The sequence below is a fragment of the Cotesia typhae genome, unplaced genomic scaffold (assembly GCF_013202065.1).
Source record: "Cotesia typhae breed Kobodo isofemale line unplaced genomic scaffold, CoteBio_Ctyphae contig_43, whole genome shotgun sequence".
NCBI classification, from domain to species: domain Eukaryota; kingdom Metazoa; phylum Arthropoda; class Insecta; order Hymenoptera; family Braconidae; genus Cotesia; species Cotesia typhae.
The window spans coordinates 2480475-2499872 of record NW_027423752.1 but is presented as its reverse complement, the minus strand read 5'-3'; the positions used below and the strand labels follow the sequence as shown (position 1 = coordinate 2499872).

Here is a 19398-nt window from a genome sequence, read left to right as displayed (position 1 = left end):
CCTCCCTACAAGCCAACAATAAAACATCCTCTGCCCTAAAACCGCGATTTCCAATAAAATTTGTAAATCGTTGACCGCACTGTGATTTTTCCATTTTTTTATCCCATGCACAATCGTAATCATCCATCCAAATTACCATTTATCACCCGCAGTATTTTATTTATTTTCCAGCATGTATCGATAGAAAACAAAACGAAGACTAATATTAAAATTATAAATAATTTATTTAATTATTGTAATCATAAATTATTTAATATTTGTTTTATAAAAAATAAATAAACATTTTTACTAAAATCCATTTGTTTTTTTTTTTTTTCATCTTTAACTTTCACCTGACCGCCAACCGGAAGTCGTCATCGTTTTCCTGAAAGAAATTCGGCCCGAATGGAAACAATAATTGGCTAAAAATCCGATTCTTAGGCAAGTTAATTAAATATTGAATATTAATAGCAATTAGAGCTTGACTGAATTATAATTTTCACACAGATCTCGGACATGTAATGTATGAAATAGGATGTGTTATGTGTAATATTGAAGCCGTATGTGATTATGTAGATGCAGGCCACCGGAGCAGCGCCTCTTTCCACCTTACACTTGATATAGCTGCCGATTAATGTCCAGTTGAGACGATTGTCAATGTGAATGTGTGTAGTGTGTAAAAATAATTCCACTAGTGCAGTAGTGGTTGATTTGTTGATGCTTGAGAAAGCTTAGATTCCAGAATGTAGATTATTATTGTTGTTTTATAGGGTCATTTGTAGGGTGAAAAAGTAGAGGGCTTGGGAAAAAATAAGAAGGCTTAGGTTTATTTATTTTATGGATTAAACGCTTATGTTATCAAGTTTCTGCTTTTTAATACTTAATACATACTTAATATATTCTTGTATAAGTACGAAGAATGTCCAAGTGTGCGTGTGTGACTTGCTCACGTACTAAGAAGTAAACCAGGCCGACAGCAGACAGCATCCAAGCGGACTTGACAGTCAATCGCTTTGCTGCTATAACTCACTTTTTACTATATAAGTTGGAGACGTGTGTGTGAGAAAGATGGAGTTGGATTGTTCTAACACTTGGAGGTAGAAAATGCTAATTTGCGATCAAGTAAACAGGAAAATTTTTGTTATCGATGAAGAGAAAAAATTTATTTTGAAAAAATGGGCATTATTGTGACAAGAAATTAATTTGTTGAAAATCTTGAATAATTTCATTTCTAAGCTGAAAAAATTAAAATTTTTCTTGCAGTAATTTGGGTTGAGATATTTTTATCAGGTCACTTATGCATGGTGTATATATCTACATATTTATTTATTTTAGTTTGCAAGTTAGCAGAGCGACTCGTAGCTTGATTTTTTTTATTTTACTTTTTAAATCGTAGTATTATTTCAGAGAAATTTTCACTAAAAATTTATGTGACCTAACTATATGGATAATGAGACGTTAATTTTAATTAAATATTCATGCTATCTACTAGAGAGTAACACAGTCGCGAGCAATCCTTCTTTCGAAACATTAATTAACACAATTATCAGTTACAATTTTTCTATTTGTCTGGAAAGCCATTTCAGCTTTTTTTAGCTGGACATAAATATGAGTGTTGAATTTTATGAGATGGTCAATATGAAGGCGTAGATACTTGACTATTTTTTTTATGAGGAATGTCGACTAGTTCTTTGATGCCTGGATGTTCGGTTCTAAGCTGGAAGTTACTTCTTTGAGCGTTTATGTTGGCATTTGTACTTATTAAAGGTTTTTTGAATAGGTTCGACTCGCACTTGTCAGGATTGACGTTCCCAGTCGGTTGCTTTGAAGTTGAATTTTTTAGGAAACGGCTTGACTTGGATTGGTAAACTCAATTGTACTGAGAACAACAGGGCCCTGTAGTCACTGTCGTAATCAACTGCTTCATTTTATTGATGATATTATCAGTGATGTTTAGATTTGTAGTGCAGCAATTCAAAGAGGAATCATTTGAAGTGTGAGAGAACCCATCGGAGGGTGTGATACCCATTTTAGATTATTTTAGCACCCAATTATACATATTGAATGAAAAAAAATGATTCTATATTATTTGATTTTTCCATTTGATATGTTAATCAATAAAAATTTACTTCTATCGAGATATTTAATTTTTTGGAGCAAGAGAGAAATTTTCTCAAGAGAAGGAAATTTACATCTATCAGGAACTAAATTTTTTGGAGCAAGGACTAAATTTTCTCAAAACAAGAAAATTTTCTTGACTTAAATAAATTTTTTTGGATCAAGATACATATTTCTTACAGCAAGGGAATTTTTTTTTTTTTTTTATTAGTTTCTTTAAAATCGTATAAACTACTAAGGTCATGAGCGATTACGGTAGGGGGTAAACTTTTGGGATTTGAACTCGTATTATCTTTTTGAGCTCAGCAGAATAATAGACTTAAATATTTAAAATATTCATTGGTGTACGCCGGACTCGAACCCGGTCCAATGTATTTTGGAAAGCAAGGGCCGGATCCGATAGGCTACTGCGCGCCTCGCAAGGGAATTAATTTGATGGAATAAGAGAAATTTCTTGGGTCAAAAAAAAATTTGTTTTCGCTCAAGAAAATGATTCGGAAGAAAAATATTTTCTCGGCTGAAGTGAGCCTTCTTTTCTGTGTACACAATTTCTTAGGTTGACTGTCCATGAAGGAGGTTGGAGGTTCATTAGCGGTTTTAGCAATGGTTGTTGTTTAGAAGTATTGGGTAGTTGAGGCATAAACTCGAGTCATAGTGGCTTGTCATTATCTGGCTGGATGACCGTCCAGGTTGGGTTAGGTTGAATCTTGGAGGTCTGTTGGATTCAAAACGCCATCAAAATAGGTTTATCTTTTTTTTTTTTTTTTTGGTAAATGAGTAGTACTCCATTTTGTTTTTGAGATAGTTTTTAATTTAATCGTACGTATCATGACATTTTGTAGCAATTGTCGTATAGCAATGTCAACAATTTTTCAGAAAAAAAAAAATTCAAATGAAAAATCCTACACGGCGAAAAAAATATAGGGATTTTTGCTATTTTTGCATAGGAAAAATTCCTATGTTGACATGGAAATTTTCCCAATGTTAACATAGGAATTTTCCCAATGTTAACATAGGAATTTTTCCAATGTTAACATGGGAATTTTTTCTTTATTAACATGATAGAAATATCCATATGACATAGGAAAAATTCATTTATCACTAAAATTTTTGTAACTTAATTAAATAATTACAAATTTACATAACAATTTTCTCATTCGAGCAATTTCAAATAATTTAAAAGTAAAATAGTGATATACAGTCGGTTTGTGATAAAAAAATTCAAGGAAAATTTTTTCAAATTTTACTTTACATTTCGAAAAAATTAAAAATCTAGAAGACTATAGATAATGTGACTTAAATTGCTATAACTTTTTCAAAAATTGATTTATCGGGATGTTTTTTTTTTTTTCAAAATATTTTTTATTAAATGTTCTTTTTGAGAAAAAATAGAAAGAAATTATTTGAACCTATCTTCATCGTTATTTTTTAGATTTTCCGAAAAAACTCCGATTTTCTCGATGATAAATATTTTTAATTTCTTTTTTCTTTCTTTCATTTGAAACTTTGATATTTTCTACAAATATCCTGAAAATTTCAGAATGGTGTTTTTTTGATTTCTATTTTTTTTCAACTAAAAAAAATTTTTTTTTCATGTCATAAATGAATTTTTCCTATGTCACATGGATATTTCTATCATATTACCATTGGAAAAGTTACTATGTTAACATTGTAAAAATTCCAATGTCAACATTGGAATTTTTTCTATGCAAAAACACCATGTAGTGTTCATAAATAGTTAATGACTCGATATTTGCAATTACAATTGATTTTTATTCACATTTTATTAATAATTTAATTTAAATTTCTAAGAATAAAGTTTCTCAAAAATATTCTAAAATTTCACCCTCAAACATTTGATTCATGTAAAGTCCAAGAAGTCATACAATAAATCGATTACAAAAACTGTAATAAATATACAACAGAAAAAAAAGAAAAAAAATTACAAGCTGGAGTCTGGTTGGTCGGACGGGGGCCTTGACCTGACCTCGATCTTCCAACGACCAGCGAGTTCACTCTCGCCGCAGTCGGGGAGAGGAAAGTGTTCCATTATACCCGTAGTACCTGCTCCATGAGCCCGATCATTTTATTCATTTTTTAGTCATCGCACCTCGGCAATAAGTATCTCTGTCCACGGTACAGTATAATCACACCTAAAATTTTAAAATTTATAACAAATTATGAAATGGAACCAGACGAAACGAGATGAGATGAGATGAGCAGTATTATATTTTTCGTCGTAAGGGAGAATTCTGGTCCTCCTTCACTTATCGAGAGAAAGTAGCGCCGAAAACTTTTTTTCCCACGATTTTTATTTTTTCCAGCATCCTTCATTCCATCCTCCGTATTTCGCCAAATTATTTTCAGTAATTTTAGTTTTTAATACTTAACATTTAAGCGTTAATTAAATTACAAGAACAAATACTCTATTCACAAGAATGAAATATGTTGACTTGTGTTTCTGCAATATTTTAAAAATAACTGTAAAATATTTTGTCAAAATTTAATTAATTGAAAATAGTAACTTATAAATTTATTGTAAGTATGTCAAGGATATTTTTATTTTTTTAAAAAATTTTTCTTGGAAAATATTTGATTTCAATTGAAAAAAATTCACATCCGTAAGACTCATAATTAATTTAACTTAAAAATTTTGAATTCAGATTCACAATAAAATTGATATCGTCGATACCCTGATAATTAATGTTTCTTTACTTTTATGTATCACTCAATTGTTATATTAAATCGATTTTTAAAGACGAAGTGTAATTAAAAATGTAACAGTGTAAATTATAGCTTGTTTTATAAATTGTAACATGCATTTTACGGAATTGAAATACAATCTGTCTTCTAGAAGTAATTTAAAGATGAACCTGTAAAAATTTGTAAGCTATTTGTCCATATACTTAAAAATTGAAAGCTGTCGAATAATTTAGAAAACGATCAGACGTAAGTTAGATGACGTCAATGAAAGTCAATCTTTTAAATTTTACGATACATTTTACGATATTAAGTGATCATTTAGTTTCAAAGTTGATTAAGCATCTTCGAATTCTTAATTATGATTGAAAAGTTTATCATACAGATAACTAACGAATTGATCAATTTGATTTATTTTTGAACTGGGCCAAAGTATTTGCCTATTGCTATAACTATTACTCTCTAAACATGAATTAGTGAAAATTCACTGAAATAAGTGAATATTCACTTTTTCTAAGTGCTAATCGAACCACTTGGAATTGGCAGTGGTTCGATTGGCACTTACAATTAGTGAATATTCACTTATTCCAGTGAATTTTCACTAATTCATGTTTAGAGAGTAATTAATAAATAAATTAATTAAAAAAAAAATAAATAATAATAATAATGTATGCTTATTAAAAAAAAAACGCCTCGCAGTCTCGAGAGTACGGCATCAATTTAAAATACGCTCTTACTTTACTTTATTGTATCTGGTTGAGAGACAGGTCCGTATGATTGGACCGGAGCGGAGAAAGTTTGACTGTTATCTGTTCCGAAAGATATTAACGAACCATTTGTTACAAATATAAATTTCTAACGCAACATTCAAATAATACAATTTAAGCTGATCCATAAATTTAAAATAGCAAATAAAAATTGTTAAAGTTGTTCTCACTCTAGACAAGAGACTGAGATCGGTTCGGGGTCAACGGGAGGCGCGGCCAGTCGTCTTCTCCGCGGGTTTGGCGCGAGCCCAACTCGCCTCACCGTGCATTCCGTAAAAACCGTTAAACGTCCTTAAGGCTCTGACTCCAAATACGATGAATTAATTACATTAGCTGTTAACGAGGAAAGTTCCTCATCTTTTCAAAATTTCATTTTTTGAAAGTAAACTTAAGATCGAAATTAAGGATCAAATTTCTTCGCGCATTTATTCGCGAATATATTGCCAATTTAAGAGGATACATATGAGGATGCTTTTTGAGGTCAATGTAAATTTTAGTTTAAAAATTAATTATCTTATTTTTATTCCCAAAGCCCAATTCTCACGTTTAAAATTTAAAGATAAACAATAATTTATTCATAGTATAAGAACGCCGGGTTGTTGTCGCGAGCGCTGATGGTCTTATAGCCATCGGGCACACGAGGCGACACAATTTTTATGTCCACTTTTTTTTTTTTTTTTTTTTTAACTCTCTTACTCTCTTAATTCTTGTCTTCGTGGATTCTCCTATATACACATCTCTAACTGTAAAATTTCACAATTTTAACTTTTTTGTTTTAATAACTATTACTTAATTAGAGAAAATTTGCAGGGATCTCGATTTTTTGAAAATGTACAAATTAATTTTTAAATTTAGAAGAAAATGTTCTCGTAGGTAGAAATAAAAATTAAAGCAAAATTTATTTATGTTAATGGAAAAAAAAATTTTTTAAATATAATTGAAAATATCATTTTTGATAAACTATTGAAATTAAATGTTTGAAAAAATATATTCATAAAAAGGTTAAAGAAATTTTTTAATTTAAAAATTTTATTGAGTTTTCAGGAGATGAAATATTGGACAGTAACATTATTAATAAAAAAAATTGAAAAGACATTTCGATAAAATAATGCTAATTGTTGTTTAATTTAAGTAGATTTTAAGGAAAAAAAAATTTTAAAAAGTTAAACTTTTAAGAAAAAAATTGAAATAGCACAAGGAAAAAATTTAATTGAAAATTTTCATAAAAAGAACGTGCAAACCGTTTTTTTTTGTTTAAAATTTAAATAAGATTTCAGAAAAAAAAATTTTGATAAAATTATTAGTCAAAAAAGTAATCGAAATGAAATTTCTTAAATTTTTTCCGTAAAAATTCAACTTTCTTTTTTAAGAAAGAAAAATTTGGACCGTAACTTTTTGAATAGAAATAGAAACAAAATTTTGATAAAAAAAAGAAATGAAGTTTACTTTTCCAAAACTTTAAGCAAATTTGAAGAAAGAAAAATTTCGAAAAGTGAAATTTTTAAAACAAAAAAAATTTTAATACAAAATTTTTTAAAAATTGTTAGAAAAAAAATTTTGAAAAAATTTTTATTTTTTTAAGCGAATTATTCTAAAAAATTTCGAATGGGAGGAGCTTTGAAGTATTAGAGAGAAACTAATCTTAGAAAGTATTAGTAAAAGGGCGGATCATGTGTGCTCATATATGCACGCATGAAGCACACATATATTCCTTGATAGACAAACGATTGGACGACAATCGTCAATTCTCGAATAAATTTCTTCCTTTTAAGTAGTATCCAATTTAAAATGTTTTTTCAACCTGCGTTTGTCGTAGCTGGGTGAGGAGTAAAAAGTGTAAAGAGCAAAGAGAAAAGTGGCAAGAGAGAAAAGAGGCAAAGAGAGAAAAGAGGAAGACACGCGTTTGTACCTGTGTGTGTTTGGTGGATGGGACAGGGGCAGTTACGATCGTACGGTGCTTATAGTCAATGCTCGTACAGTGGACCAACAAAAGTGGGGGCCATCAAAATTTCAAAAACGTACGCGGACCCCTTTCGCGTTGAGGATAAAAGGCAGCATCGTGATTCTTTCGGTCAGTGTCGATACGATCGGCGTAGTTGGTTCAACGAGCTGCCAATTTAACAACAAACTCGTTATTTTATTTTATTGATCAAAATAAATCATTAAAACAGTGAAGTTCGTGATATTATTAATAATAACAATCAAAAATTAAAAAAAAAAAAACAAAATGCTAAGATACGTGGTTGTTATCTCATTGATCGGTTTTGTCTTTTCCGCCCCAGCGGGACAAGAATCCGGTCCAAAATCCCTTCTGGAGGATGCCGTTGACGTGTACGCGTCCTGTGCCTCTGAGCCAGACGTGTCAGTTTGTCTAAAATTGAAAGCATTGAGATTCGTTGACCGGGTCGCGAGATCCGCGGACATCAGTATCGTAGATGGGCTTAAAATCGTTCAGACCGAGGAGGCCAAGAGAAGGTAAGTGGTTGCTCATTATATCCATCATCCTGAAAGTGAATTGTGGAATTTAATGAAATAATGTGCGCGGAATTACAACTTTCACTTATTATCTTATTACTTTTCATCACTCACCAACAAAAGACTTTTATCAAACAAAAGTGACCGATTTCAATGACTTTAATTTTTGTTATGTAACAATTATAAATAATCCTATTAATAACTGTGAATTTTATGTTAATTATAGTCGTGCTGACAATGCAAGGTCGTTGAATGACATCGAAGCTAGTTTGCCAACTGAAATGGAAGCTCGTGAGGCTGCCGTCGATGAGGCTCTTGTTGACAGGGCAGGAAAATTCCTGTCAACCCACACCGTCGAGCTCAGTTTACCCGAAGAAGTTTCACGGTCATTCGACGAAGGTACATTTGTGCATATGTATATATAATTTTATTTTTATTAATTTGTGAAAAAAAAAAAAATCAAAAATGTTCCAAGTATGCTCTGTTATTTCCCAGTCAATTCGGTTCAAAACTGTTGATTTAACCTGAAAACCGGTTTTGGAGTTACAGTAACTTCTGAAAAATATTTATTGATCAGACTTTTTTTTTATTCGTGAAAAGAAACTTGTAGAATTTGGGTCAAAATACTCATCTGTTAATAAATTTTTATATTTTTGGAAATTTACAAGTTCAATGTTCGATTTAAGCTAGCAAATTTTGATGATACTTTCTAATATACTTTGAAATATGTGTCATATGAAATTACGGTACCAATTTGCCGTTAGATTTAAAACTTTGAAAGAAAATCAAATAATTATAAAATTGAAAAATTTTTTCTAACTTTTCTTGCATCTTAAAATTAATTTATGAATTTTTTGCAGCCCGAGGTAAGAAGAAGAAGCTCGCAAAAACCTTAATGCCACTTCTGCTTCTCTTGAAAATGAAATTTGCAATTTTGATGCCAATCGTATTGGGAGCTTTGGCTCTTCTGGCATTCAAAGCCCTGGTGATCGGCAAGATCGCTCTGATAATATCGGCTATTTTGGGTCTGCAAAAGCTTTGGGCAAACAAGAACCACCAGAGCTACGAGGTTGTCGCTCACCCGGCCCACCACGAGGAACACCACGGCTGGGGCAGATCGGCAACTGGAGCCGAGCTTGCCTACAATGCCTACAAGCCAACTAATTAATTAATTTATTTATATTTATTTATTTATCATTAATCATAAATTAACGGCCATTGACTAAGTTCACTGCAAGACTTAACTTTACTCAACATACGAGACGCTTATCGACCGAGAAGATTACCGATTGGACTTAGTTACTGTTTTGATATTAGCTGCTTAACCGATCCTGCTGGAATTCGCTGTCAAATGCCATAGACCTAGACCTAAATCATAGACCACTCACGGATTGTTATGTATCTTACGAACGGATAACTTACGAACGAACGGACAGACGCCATCTTGGGAGGACATTTGAGGTTTATTTTACTGATTGGATTACCGTGCCCGAGGTTACTTAGTGCGGTTTTACTTGGAGTCTTGTACAGTTGTTTTAAGGATTGTTTAATAATGTGTCAATTTTTGTGCATTGGTCAATTAAGTTAAAGGCAGACTCCTAGTCAGATCACCGCGGACAGATTACCCAATGACTAATTATTTATACACGGTTTTCTTTATGAAACCGATTCATTTTAATGTGTAACTTATAAAATTGTTATTTATAAATAAATATAATTTTAATTTAACATTTTTCATTCATTTTGAGACCTTGAGATTGTTGGTATAAATTTTTGATAATCAGCGTCGGAAATTGCCATGGCAAAATTTTAATGGAAAAATAAACTTTGATAACTGTTCCATGGAAAAAATATTTATGAACATACTATAGCTGTTACCCGCCCGCTTCGCTGGGCATTTTATAGAATTGTATTTTTAGATCTAAACGTGAAATTTGATTAGAGTATTGTTTTGACTTTCACAAATTCCAAATTTCATCGAATTAGCATATACCTTTTATCCATGTAATTATTCCAGCTAATATTCATTGTAACTTTCAATGTGCAATCATTATAATGTTTGCGTGGCTTTTTTTCAAAAATGAATAATAATTGATACGAAGAAAAAAATTTTAAATGAGAATTTGGAGTCTATATGAGCTATAGCTTGGAAATTAAAAATTTTTAATGTTAACACCCACCTTCGCAAACCCCTGTGAGATGAGCTATCGTAAAATTTTCCCATATACTTTTTCTACATCTCTTACAGAAGATTCCTACCAAATTTGGAGTCGATAGAAGCTATAGTTTAAAAACGGGAATTTTTCATTATTAACGTCCCCGCAATCCTCTTTGGGGTAGGATATCGTAAAATCCGTTCATAAATTATTTTTTTATCACATACAGAAAATTCTTACAAAATTTGAAGTCTTTAGGAGTTATAGTTTGAAAATTAAAAATTTTGATTGTTAATACCCACCCCCGCAACCCTCTGTGAGGTGAGATATTGTAAAATTCGTTTATGGATTATTTCTACATCTCTTACAGAAGATTCCTACCAAATTTGGAGTCGATAGGAATAATAAATTTTGCGTCACTGCGTTAAAAAATTTTGTATCAGATACTTAACACTTCCTTGTGTTAAATTTACAGAGAATATTTTAAGTCACAAAATATAAAATTTGTAATTAAAATGAAATCAGTTTATTATTGAAACTTATCGAAAAATAGGCTCTAATTCCTTATTGGCTAGAATAAGAGTGTGTAAATTAAATATCTCGTAAATATAAATCTAAATTAGATTGTAGAACCAGACTTTTTTAGAAAACTCGAAAAAGAAACTTACTGTTCCTGTTATAACATAATTGCTTACAACAACTATCATAATTATAATTACATAATATATTTTATAAATTTTTGGTGATTAAATTGTTATTTTATGAACTGCTTATAATATTAACGTTAATTAAAAATCAAATAAACTTGATGGGTCTTATCCTTTTGAATCGGGTGAACTTTTCAAAACATGATTTGAAGTTTCCATCAATATTCTACGAATTGGTCAGCTCTTGTAGCATGAGTGCAGTAAAATTCGCTGGTAAAATCTTTTTTGTCGCACACAAGATTATTGCAGCAATCAGTGTTTCGCATACACTACAATCATACAATACAAAAATATTAAATGAATAACTTCGATTACTGTCATTATTATCATTATTTACAACTTACCATTGAACCGATTTCTTTACAACGACCAAAAACCACAGCCGACATCACAGCAATAAGCAGAAAAACCATCAAGACTTTCATTGTCATTTTTAAAAAAACTTGAGGTTAGTCAATCAAAAATTTATTTAATAATATTAAATAATTTATAGACTGTCAATCAATATTTATCAAATCACCTGAAGTAAAAAATCATTTAATTACAGTTCATAAAGCTTAATAAATACTTTTGTCAGTGTACGATAGAAATTTACCACGTTTAAGCCTGTTTAGTTAATTCGTGGAGTTCCTACCAAAATAATTAAATTTGTACAACAAATCGGTAAAATCACTCATTGTTATCAAAAGCAATTAAACGAATGGACCAACTATGAAAACACAAGAAATTGTGATTCGTATGATATCTAGTGAGACTAATCGCGACTTTTGTTAACAATAAAAAAGTTGTACAGGAAATTATGTTCTGTTGTCTGTCAGGTGCATCCGGTGTATCTGATGAGAATTTTTTGGCATACCAAACAATAAGTCCATTAAATATATCAGCATATATATTTCACTCAACTTTCGCCGATGATAAAAGATCTCCCAAGTGAAACTAATTGTTCTCTGGCGGGTGAAATTTCCAACGGTTAGAAGCTATATATCCTCTGACATCTTCCTGAGGGTCGCTAGTGTTCGACCGTTATTCAAACTTTTGATTTCAAGCAGCATACATGTCGCAGAATGACCAAGTTACGCGATTTTATGTTGATTGTCCTGTCGATCTACATTCCTACTGTGATTACGGTTATAATGGAACCTAAGGATAAGAATATTTCTGAAAACAGTGACACTAATTCAAATCCCAATCCCAATTTTGGGTCCAAAAACAATCGGAACCACGACAATGTCGAGGGTAGTTTTTCGCGAGTGTTTACGCAGTGTATGGATAAAAAAGTTCACGGAACACTCGAGTGCTTCAACGAGGGCAGTTTTAGTGTCTTAAGGTCGATGAATGATGACAATCGGCTGGATTTTGGTGATGTGAGGCTGGATAAATCTGAAAGTGAAGCTAGGGATCTGATGGATCTTGATTATGATCCAAAGGAATTTAGTAATGTGGTCAAGGCTGCTGCGAGGATGATGGAGAGGCGAAATATGAAGTGGGACCTAGGATACTTCTATCCAGGATTGATGATGAAAGTCGGCCCTGCGTTGAATAGCAATGGGATGCTGGAGTTTGCTCTTGATGAAAGAGCTGCTGGACATTCTAACCGACAACTTGGTCCAGGTGAGGTTTTATTTTTTATTCAGTTATTTTATGTCTGAAAAAATATGTAAGTGCTATCAGAGGCATTCCATAGTGACTGATGGGACATTTGACTCTAGAATTCCATCAATTATAAGCTACAATTATGTGACTGAAACTTAAACTGTTGTAAAATGTATCTTACAATATAGAAGAATAACTAATTAACAACATTTTTTTGTAAAAAACCTCGATTACTTTTTAAGTTTCTCGTAATTATCGTTTGACTGAGTGTAACTGGTGGGACGTTGAAAAATCATTCTCTCTTCTCTGACCAAAAAAAAGTAGTGAAAAGTATTGGTTTTCTAGTCAATCCAATAGTTTCAATACTTTTTTCTTTGTCTCAATACTTTTTTTTATTCAGGGTTACCGCGATGTACTTAAAGTCGAATTTCAGTTCGACCACTAAGCTTTTAAAAAATACTTCTCTCTCAATACAAAATTTATTATACAAATATTCAATATTATGAAGAATTAGACTGATTACCTGCGTAGAAACAATTAAAAAATTAAAAAAATTTTTTATTGTGACTGGTGGGACAAGTACAAAATGTGTACATGAAGTTGATTATTAAGAAGCTTTTATATCATTCTAACCTTAGGAACATTATTGTTTATGTATTAATTGAACAAATGAAGTCATCAACAATAAATAAAAATAAATGAAAAATAATTTAGTTGAAAAAAAAAAATAATAATTAATTATAATTTAAAAACTACTGAATGATCCCAAAAAAAGGCTAGTTATGAATTTTTTTGCAAGCATCGAGATTACATACAATAATTGTTGGCATTTTATAGAAAAATGTTCTCTGCAAAATTAACAAGCAGGCATTTACTAATCACATCTATCAAGCACATGCTGTTATTAAGGCCGCTCAATTAAGTCTTGATAAGTGTTGAGTTAAGATGAATGTTTTTATAACTTCTTATAATCATAACGCATTTGCTATTATTAATCTAACAATTCGAAAACAAGTTAACAGTTTCACAAAAAAGTTTCTCTACTGATATTAACAGTAAAATTTTTCATTTTGACTTAAAAATTTCATTACATAAAAATTTTTTTTCAATTTAAAAGAATATTTTTTATAAATTTATGATTTTATTACAATATTTAATATTCATGAAAAAAAATAAATATTTGAAGATTAGGGATTTATATTTTAATTTAAGAATTATATCTCAAAAACAAATTGTCAATACTTTGAAATTTAAAATAACTTTTTCTATTTTCTTTTAATTTTCCTTGAAGGAAAAATAAAAATAAGACAAAAAATTTTTATTTTAACTTGAAAATTTCATTACAAATAAAAATTCTCGGTGTCTGAAAATTCAAAATAAGTTTTTTGCCATTAATTTTCTATTTTTTTCTTTATTTTTCTCACAAAATTCTACATATATAAAGAAAAATAATAAACAAAAAATAGGAACCTCTAGAGGCAAAACCTTGAAGCATTAACGTCTTGATCACTTCAGTCGGTACAAGGATAACTTGGCATTGAATATTATCAAGTTCAAGGTGTACAAGGTTGGAGATTCTTCCGCTAGGTGGCGGTTAAATCAAGGCCATTGCCAATGAACTCATTAATTCCCACTATCAATCTCTTCTGTAGAATGTATAGTTCTTATAATAGCTCGCTACTGCTAAGTAAGATACTATTCGATTATAAATATAAGATTATATTTCTATTCTGTTTCAGGAAGAATGATAATGAAGAGCGTAGTAGTGCCCTTTCTTCTGGGCCTGAAGTTCAGTCTGTCCTCATTAATTCCCTTGGTATTCGGGGCCCTTGTTGTCGTGACGAAGAAAGCCTTGTTACTCACGAAAGTAGCGCTTATTATAAGCGGACTACTTGGATGGAATGCATTTGTGAGCTCGCCAAACATCGCCGGACTTTCTCACGGTGCACCTTCTGGATTTCAAAATAATTACAATAATTTCAACGGATTCCAACATCATTTCGAGCACGGTTATGATCATAATACAATCAAAGAGCACCTCTATCCTTATCGTCCCTACAGAAATTTCGTCAAAGACGTACCGGGGTACAATCATCATGTTATTAAAGAAGTTGTCGAAGTTTACGACCCTGAAAGTGATGCAAGGCGTGATAATACTCGAAGCGGAAAAAATTTTCTCTGGTCACGAGATTAGTTGTTGATATATTTTTGTTGTTTATTATTTGTTATTACTTGTAAAAATATTTAATAAAAATAGATTCTCTAAAAATCATTTAGCGTCATCAGCAACCGAGAATTTTTCGTCTATCTTCCATTTTCGCATCACTAATTCCAAAAAATTGTAGACTTTTTTTCGTACTTTTTTTTTGTTGAGGAAATTTCTTTCAATAAGAAATTCTATTGAAAAAATAGAAGATGAACTTGTACAATTTTTTATTTAAGGAAAAAAATCTGGAAAATTATTTTCGACTTCAAAACTTGCAAAAATTTATTATTAAGTCATTTTCAAACTCTTCAAGATCGAAAAAATGAGAATTATGTCAGAATTTTAGATTGGAGTTTTGAAACTACAATATCTTGTGAATGCTTCATTCGTTTATAATTTTAACGATAGCAATAGACGCAGTTTATAGATGACAAAAGGTTATTTTGCCTTCCGTGTAAAAATAGTATATTACATTCCTTGGAAAGGAAAATAAGAAAAGCTTCAGATCAGATGTAATGTGAAGGTCGAGGCGAAGCCGAGGTCGACAAACATGTGATCTAAGGTTTTCTTTTTTACTTTCCAAGGGCAAAATAACCTTTTCTTACTACGCCGGTTGAAAGTACGTGCTTTTGGCTGCGATTTCACGGCAGAAAGTCCAACTTTTGTGCTGCGCTGGGAATACTCGTGCGCCATCTATAACAGCAGGCCGAAAGAAAGTAGTAGCACGACGAAAGAGTTTTTATGCACGATAGCCTTAAACATGATTTTTTCAAAGGTCTCACTGTTTTTATTCCAGAAATTATTTTGTGTCAATATATTATTTTGATTAAATTAAATTGATATCCGTGGAAAGTTCATTTAATGTGTTATAAATATAAAAATATGTAAAAACTGATTCATCGATGATAAGTGTGTAATCTCAGACAAATAATTATTTAATTGTTTTTAAATGAATGAAAAAGTATATAATCTTTGAGAAAAATCTGAAAAATCACCTAGTAAAATTTTGTAATTTGTGCTAGTTAAATTTACTTTTTTTGACAAAATTATTTATTTTTCAATTTTAACATTCCATGTTTACAATATACACACATGGTAATATATCCTTATGATAATTTGATGACCGATGATTGAGTGTTTATTTAAAAACAATGTTCATTGTTTTATTTATAAATGAAAATATAGACCTTGTTATAAGACTATATTCTATTTTAAAAACAACTACATTTGCTTTTTTTTTATGAATTGCCTAAATAGCTACTAAATTTTTGAAAATGGGATGGTAAAAAAATTTTTTTTATATTAAATTCGAGTTCCTAGAATATGAAGTAAGTTATCTGCTCAATCTAATGAATTACACATTTCTTGTCTATTTAATATCAAAGCTACGGTATAAAATTATGAGGGCCAATGTTGAAGTGAAACTCGGTTCCATTCATAAATAATTACTTCAATCACGATATCTCTTCACGTGGACTAATTCGTGAATGAATCTGTGGTAATTGACAGCTTATATTGAAAGCGTTATTAAATTTCAAATCACTGAAAATTGGTCCACTAGTTCACGATCATAGATGAAAATCTTGATAGATATCCATACTTTTTTTTTAATGATTCTTGTTAATATTATTATATGTAAAATAAGCCATAATAATTCAATGAAAATTATAATTTAAACGTGCATCTTTTAATAGAAACTATTTAAAAAAAAAAAAATCACATATAGAGTCGTTCGGGTCAAGTGTGCGCACTTAAGGATTTAAACTAATATTAAAATTAAACAATAACAAATAAAGACAGAATAACCCATGCATACGATAAATTATTTATTGAACTAATAATAAAATCAAGTAATATTACATAAAACTTTGATACTTAGAAGGAAAAAACAATTAATGAGAGAAACTCAAAATACGCACACTTGACCCGCTTTGCGGGTAAGTGTGCGCATTCGTTTGGGTACTTACTAATTATCTTGAAGACTAGATAAATAAATAATAAGAAATCAACTTAGAAAACATAAAATAACGTTAATTCAGATGATTAAAATTAAAGTTAAAAGAAATTATAGAAGTTTAAAATGAGTTCATTTCATGAAGAATATTTTTGGCAGCGATCACACTCAAAACTACCTTCTTCATAAAAGGTACATTCTTCATGCCACCAGTCTATGCATTTAGTACATTGTATCCATTTCTCTGTCGGAGGTTCTATGTATTGCGAACGCGTACACTTACCCGCGCACACTTGCCCCAGACCGAGATTTTTGATCTATATTTTTATAACTTTACCCATATTAAACATAACCTTAATTTATATACAGAATACTTAAGGGGGATAGCCACTGTGACGCTGGAAAAAATAGGCAATTTTCGGGAATTTTTTTTACTAGGATAATAAAGGAATTTGGGGATCGGGTTTTTTTTGTTTTATAAAGTATATGTTGAGGATAATTCTCCTAAATTTTTATTCAAAAATATTTTGTTATCACAAAGTTATAAACATTTTTGTAGAGCACCAAAAAAATTTCCCCCTCCATTGCCGGTACTGTAACTCAAAAACGGATTATCTGAAACAAAAAAACCAAACGGCATTTTAATCTATAGGAATGTCGCTATCGTCGCACGTAGGGGATTTTGAAAATTTTGATTTGAGAAAAAATGGCGCCATATTGAAAATTTTTTCGTCTTTTTTCCTCATTTTTTGGACTCAAACAGCCTTAAAAATCTTAAAAATTAAAATTTTCAAAATCCCCTACGTGCGACGATAGCCACTAAGTAGACGAATACGGGGAAACAAAAAAATTGAGAATCGGTTCATATTTACGAAAGTTACAGTACCGGAAAGTTTGAAAAAAGTCGTTTTGAGAAAAACGCGAGTAAAGTTTTAAGAAGATTCTCGCAACTTTAAAATCTAGTCTTTCACAAAATATTCATACTCACATCAAACTATCAAGTCCTGGGCCATATGAGGGTTCTTCCTCCTTATCTTTAGTATTGACCTTGACTTTTTTATTTTTTACTGGCCGTTTCCATGCGGCTTTCAGCAGCTTTAACCCGAGTAGCGTTGCGCTCAGCGCAGTATGAGTAGAGTGTTGGTCCTACTTTAACATCGAGATTCTCTAATATCTTCAGAGTTGCTAGAGCCCCATCATTGAATGTAATTGTTGAAATATATAAAGCTATTTCAACAATAAGGGAATAAGAAGAATTTGTTTTTGGGGCGAGCTGCCACACTAATGCATTGAAGCTTTCATTATTATTTTGTGTAAACCCACCGACACATCGTTCCAATAACTCTGGATTCGATAGATCTTCATAAATCGGTATTAAAGCTTCCGCAATATCTGCAGGAAGTGGTGGTTTTTCAACTAATGAGTCCAAAGTATTTGTTGCCAGAGCTTTTGAAATTGACACCACGAATTTGCACCTTCAGGACAAAGAAAATGCTGCGGATCTTCGGGTGATGAAAACTTGTGATAAAATGTTTGCCAAATAGCATTATACATCTCATCAACATCATTAGAATGACGTCTGATTGCTAAACCATAATACTTTGTAAATTCATTAATTGCTTTGTCCGTTAATCGACCTTTCCCACCTAAACTTTTCTGTGTATTTTCTTCTTTTCCTGTTTTTGTCTTCTTGTTAGTTCGTTGCTTCTTCAAAGCCCTTAGTCGACTGCCCATTCGTTTTTGCACGTGATTAATACATTCCTTTTTTTTATCTTCACCATGTCCCCATACGGTTTAGCATCACAAATATTTTTATACGTTTTAGTGTCACCATCACCTATATAGTTTACATACTTAACGTTATGTAATAACTCTGATCGCATAAACATCTCTTTTATTCCATCTACCTCCATTTGTCCAGAAGAATTTTCATGGTTTATTGGACAGTCTAGAGCATGGTCTTGCATAAATTGATCGTATTCAGCTGTTCCTTTTTTGAGCTCATTAGCGCACACATCTTACAATAACTGGATTTCATACTTACATCTACGATTTTGCCAGTGAAGTAACCAATTAGAGAAGATATACCAAATGAAGATTTAAACCCTCTTTTCTTCCAACTACCGTCACCGGAGACAGAAATTCCAGGAATGTCATTGGATTTTAAATGCTTGCAGGTTTCTTGGATTTCTTCTTTAGCAGCTTTTTCAACACTAAATCACAACAGTTTCTAGCTGCATTTCTGATTTGTGTGACCAGACGATCGTAAAAGCTATGGAACATTGGTCGTGGTAAATCCATGAAAGCACAAAATCTTTCAGCTCCAGATAACCCAATACCAATTATCCGCATTGCAAAGATGAAACGGCGATTAATTTCATACGCATTCTTGATGAGTGGACATGAATTTATCAAAACTGGATCACATTTTTGCAATTCACAACTAGTTTAAAACCTAATCCTCGAATACTTGTCTCAGTAAAGTTTACATCACCACCACACTTTTTACACGATACACAGCCACTTAGTAAATTAAATATCGAAAAAAATTTATAATTTTGTAGCTAATACTCGAATCAATTGTACAATCAGATTTTTGTGATAATTTCCTCTTGGAAGCACTATCACGTCGTTGAGAGCCAGTATTTTTTCAGTTTCATATCTGTTGAGCGGTCGATTAAATTTTTTCCTGTCGTTTGGCAGTTTTCTTTCGTTTTTAATAACTTTACTTTGTTTACGATCC

The 19398-nt window shown here is 31.2% G+C and overlaps 2 protein-coding genes across 2 annotated transcripts; both read left to right on the top strand.

Moving 5' to 3' along the window:
• Positions 1 to 7791: 7791 nt before the first annotated feature.
• On the top strand, positions 7792 to 9207 carry Osi9 (DUF1676 domain-containing protein Osi9). Its single transcript, XM_074244329.1, has 3 exons — positions 7792 to 8039; positions 8266 to 8438; positions 8900 to 9207. Exons 1-3 carry the CDS (start codon positions 7792 to 7794, stop codon positions 9205 to 9207), a joined length of 729 nt encoding a protein of 242 aa, XP_074100430.1.
• A 2759-nt stretch (positions 9208 to 11966) lies between these two features.
• Positions 11967 to 14922, top strand: LOC141528421 (uncharacterized). Its single transcript, XM_074244469.1, has 2 exons — positions 11967 to 12513; positions 14235 to 14922. The coding sequence occupies exons 1-2, from the start codon at positions 11967 to 11969 to the stop codon at positions 14687 to 14689; spliced, it is 1002 nt and encodes a 333-aa protein (XP_074100570.1). The 3' UTR covers positions 14690 to 14922.
• The last annotated feature ends 4476 nt before the right edge of the window (positions 14923 to 19398 follow it).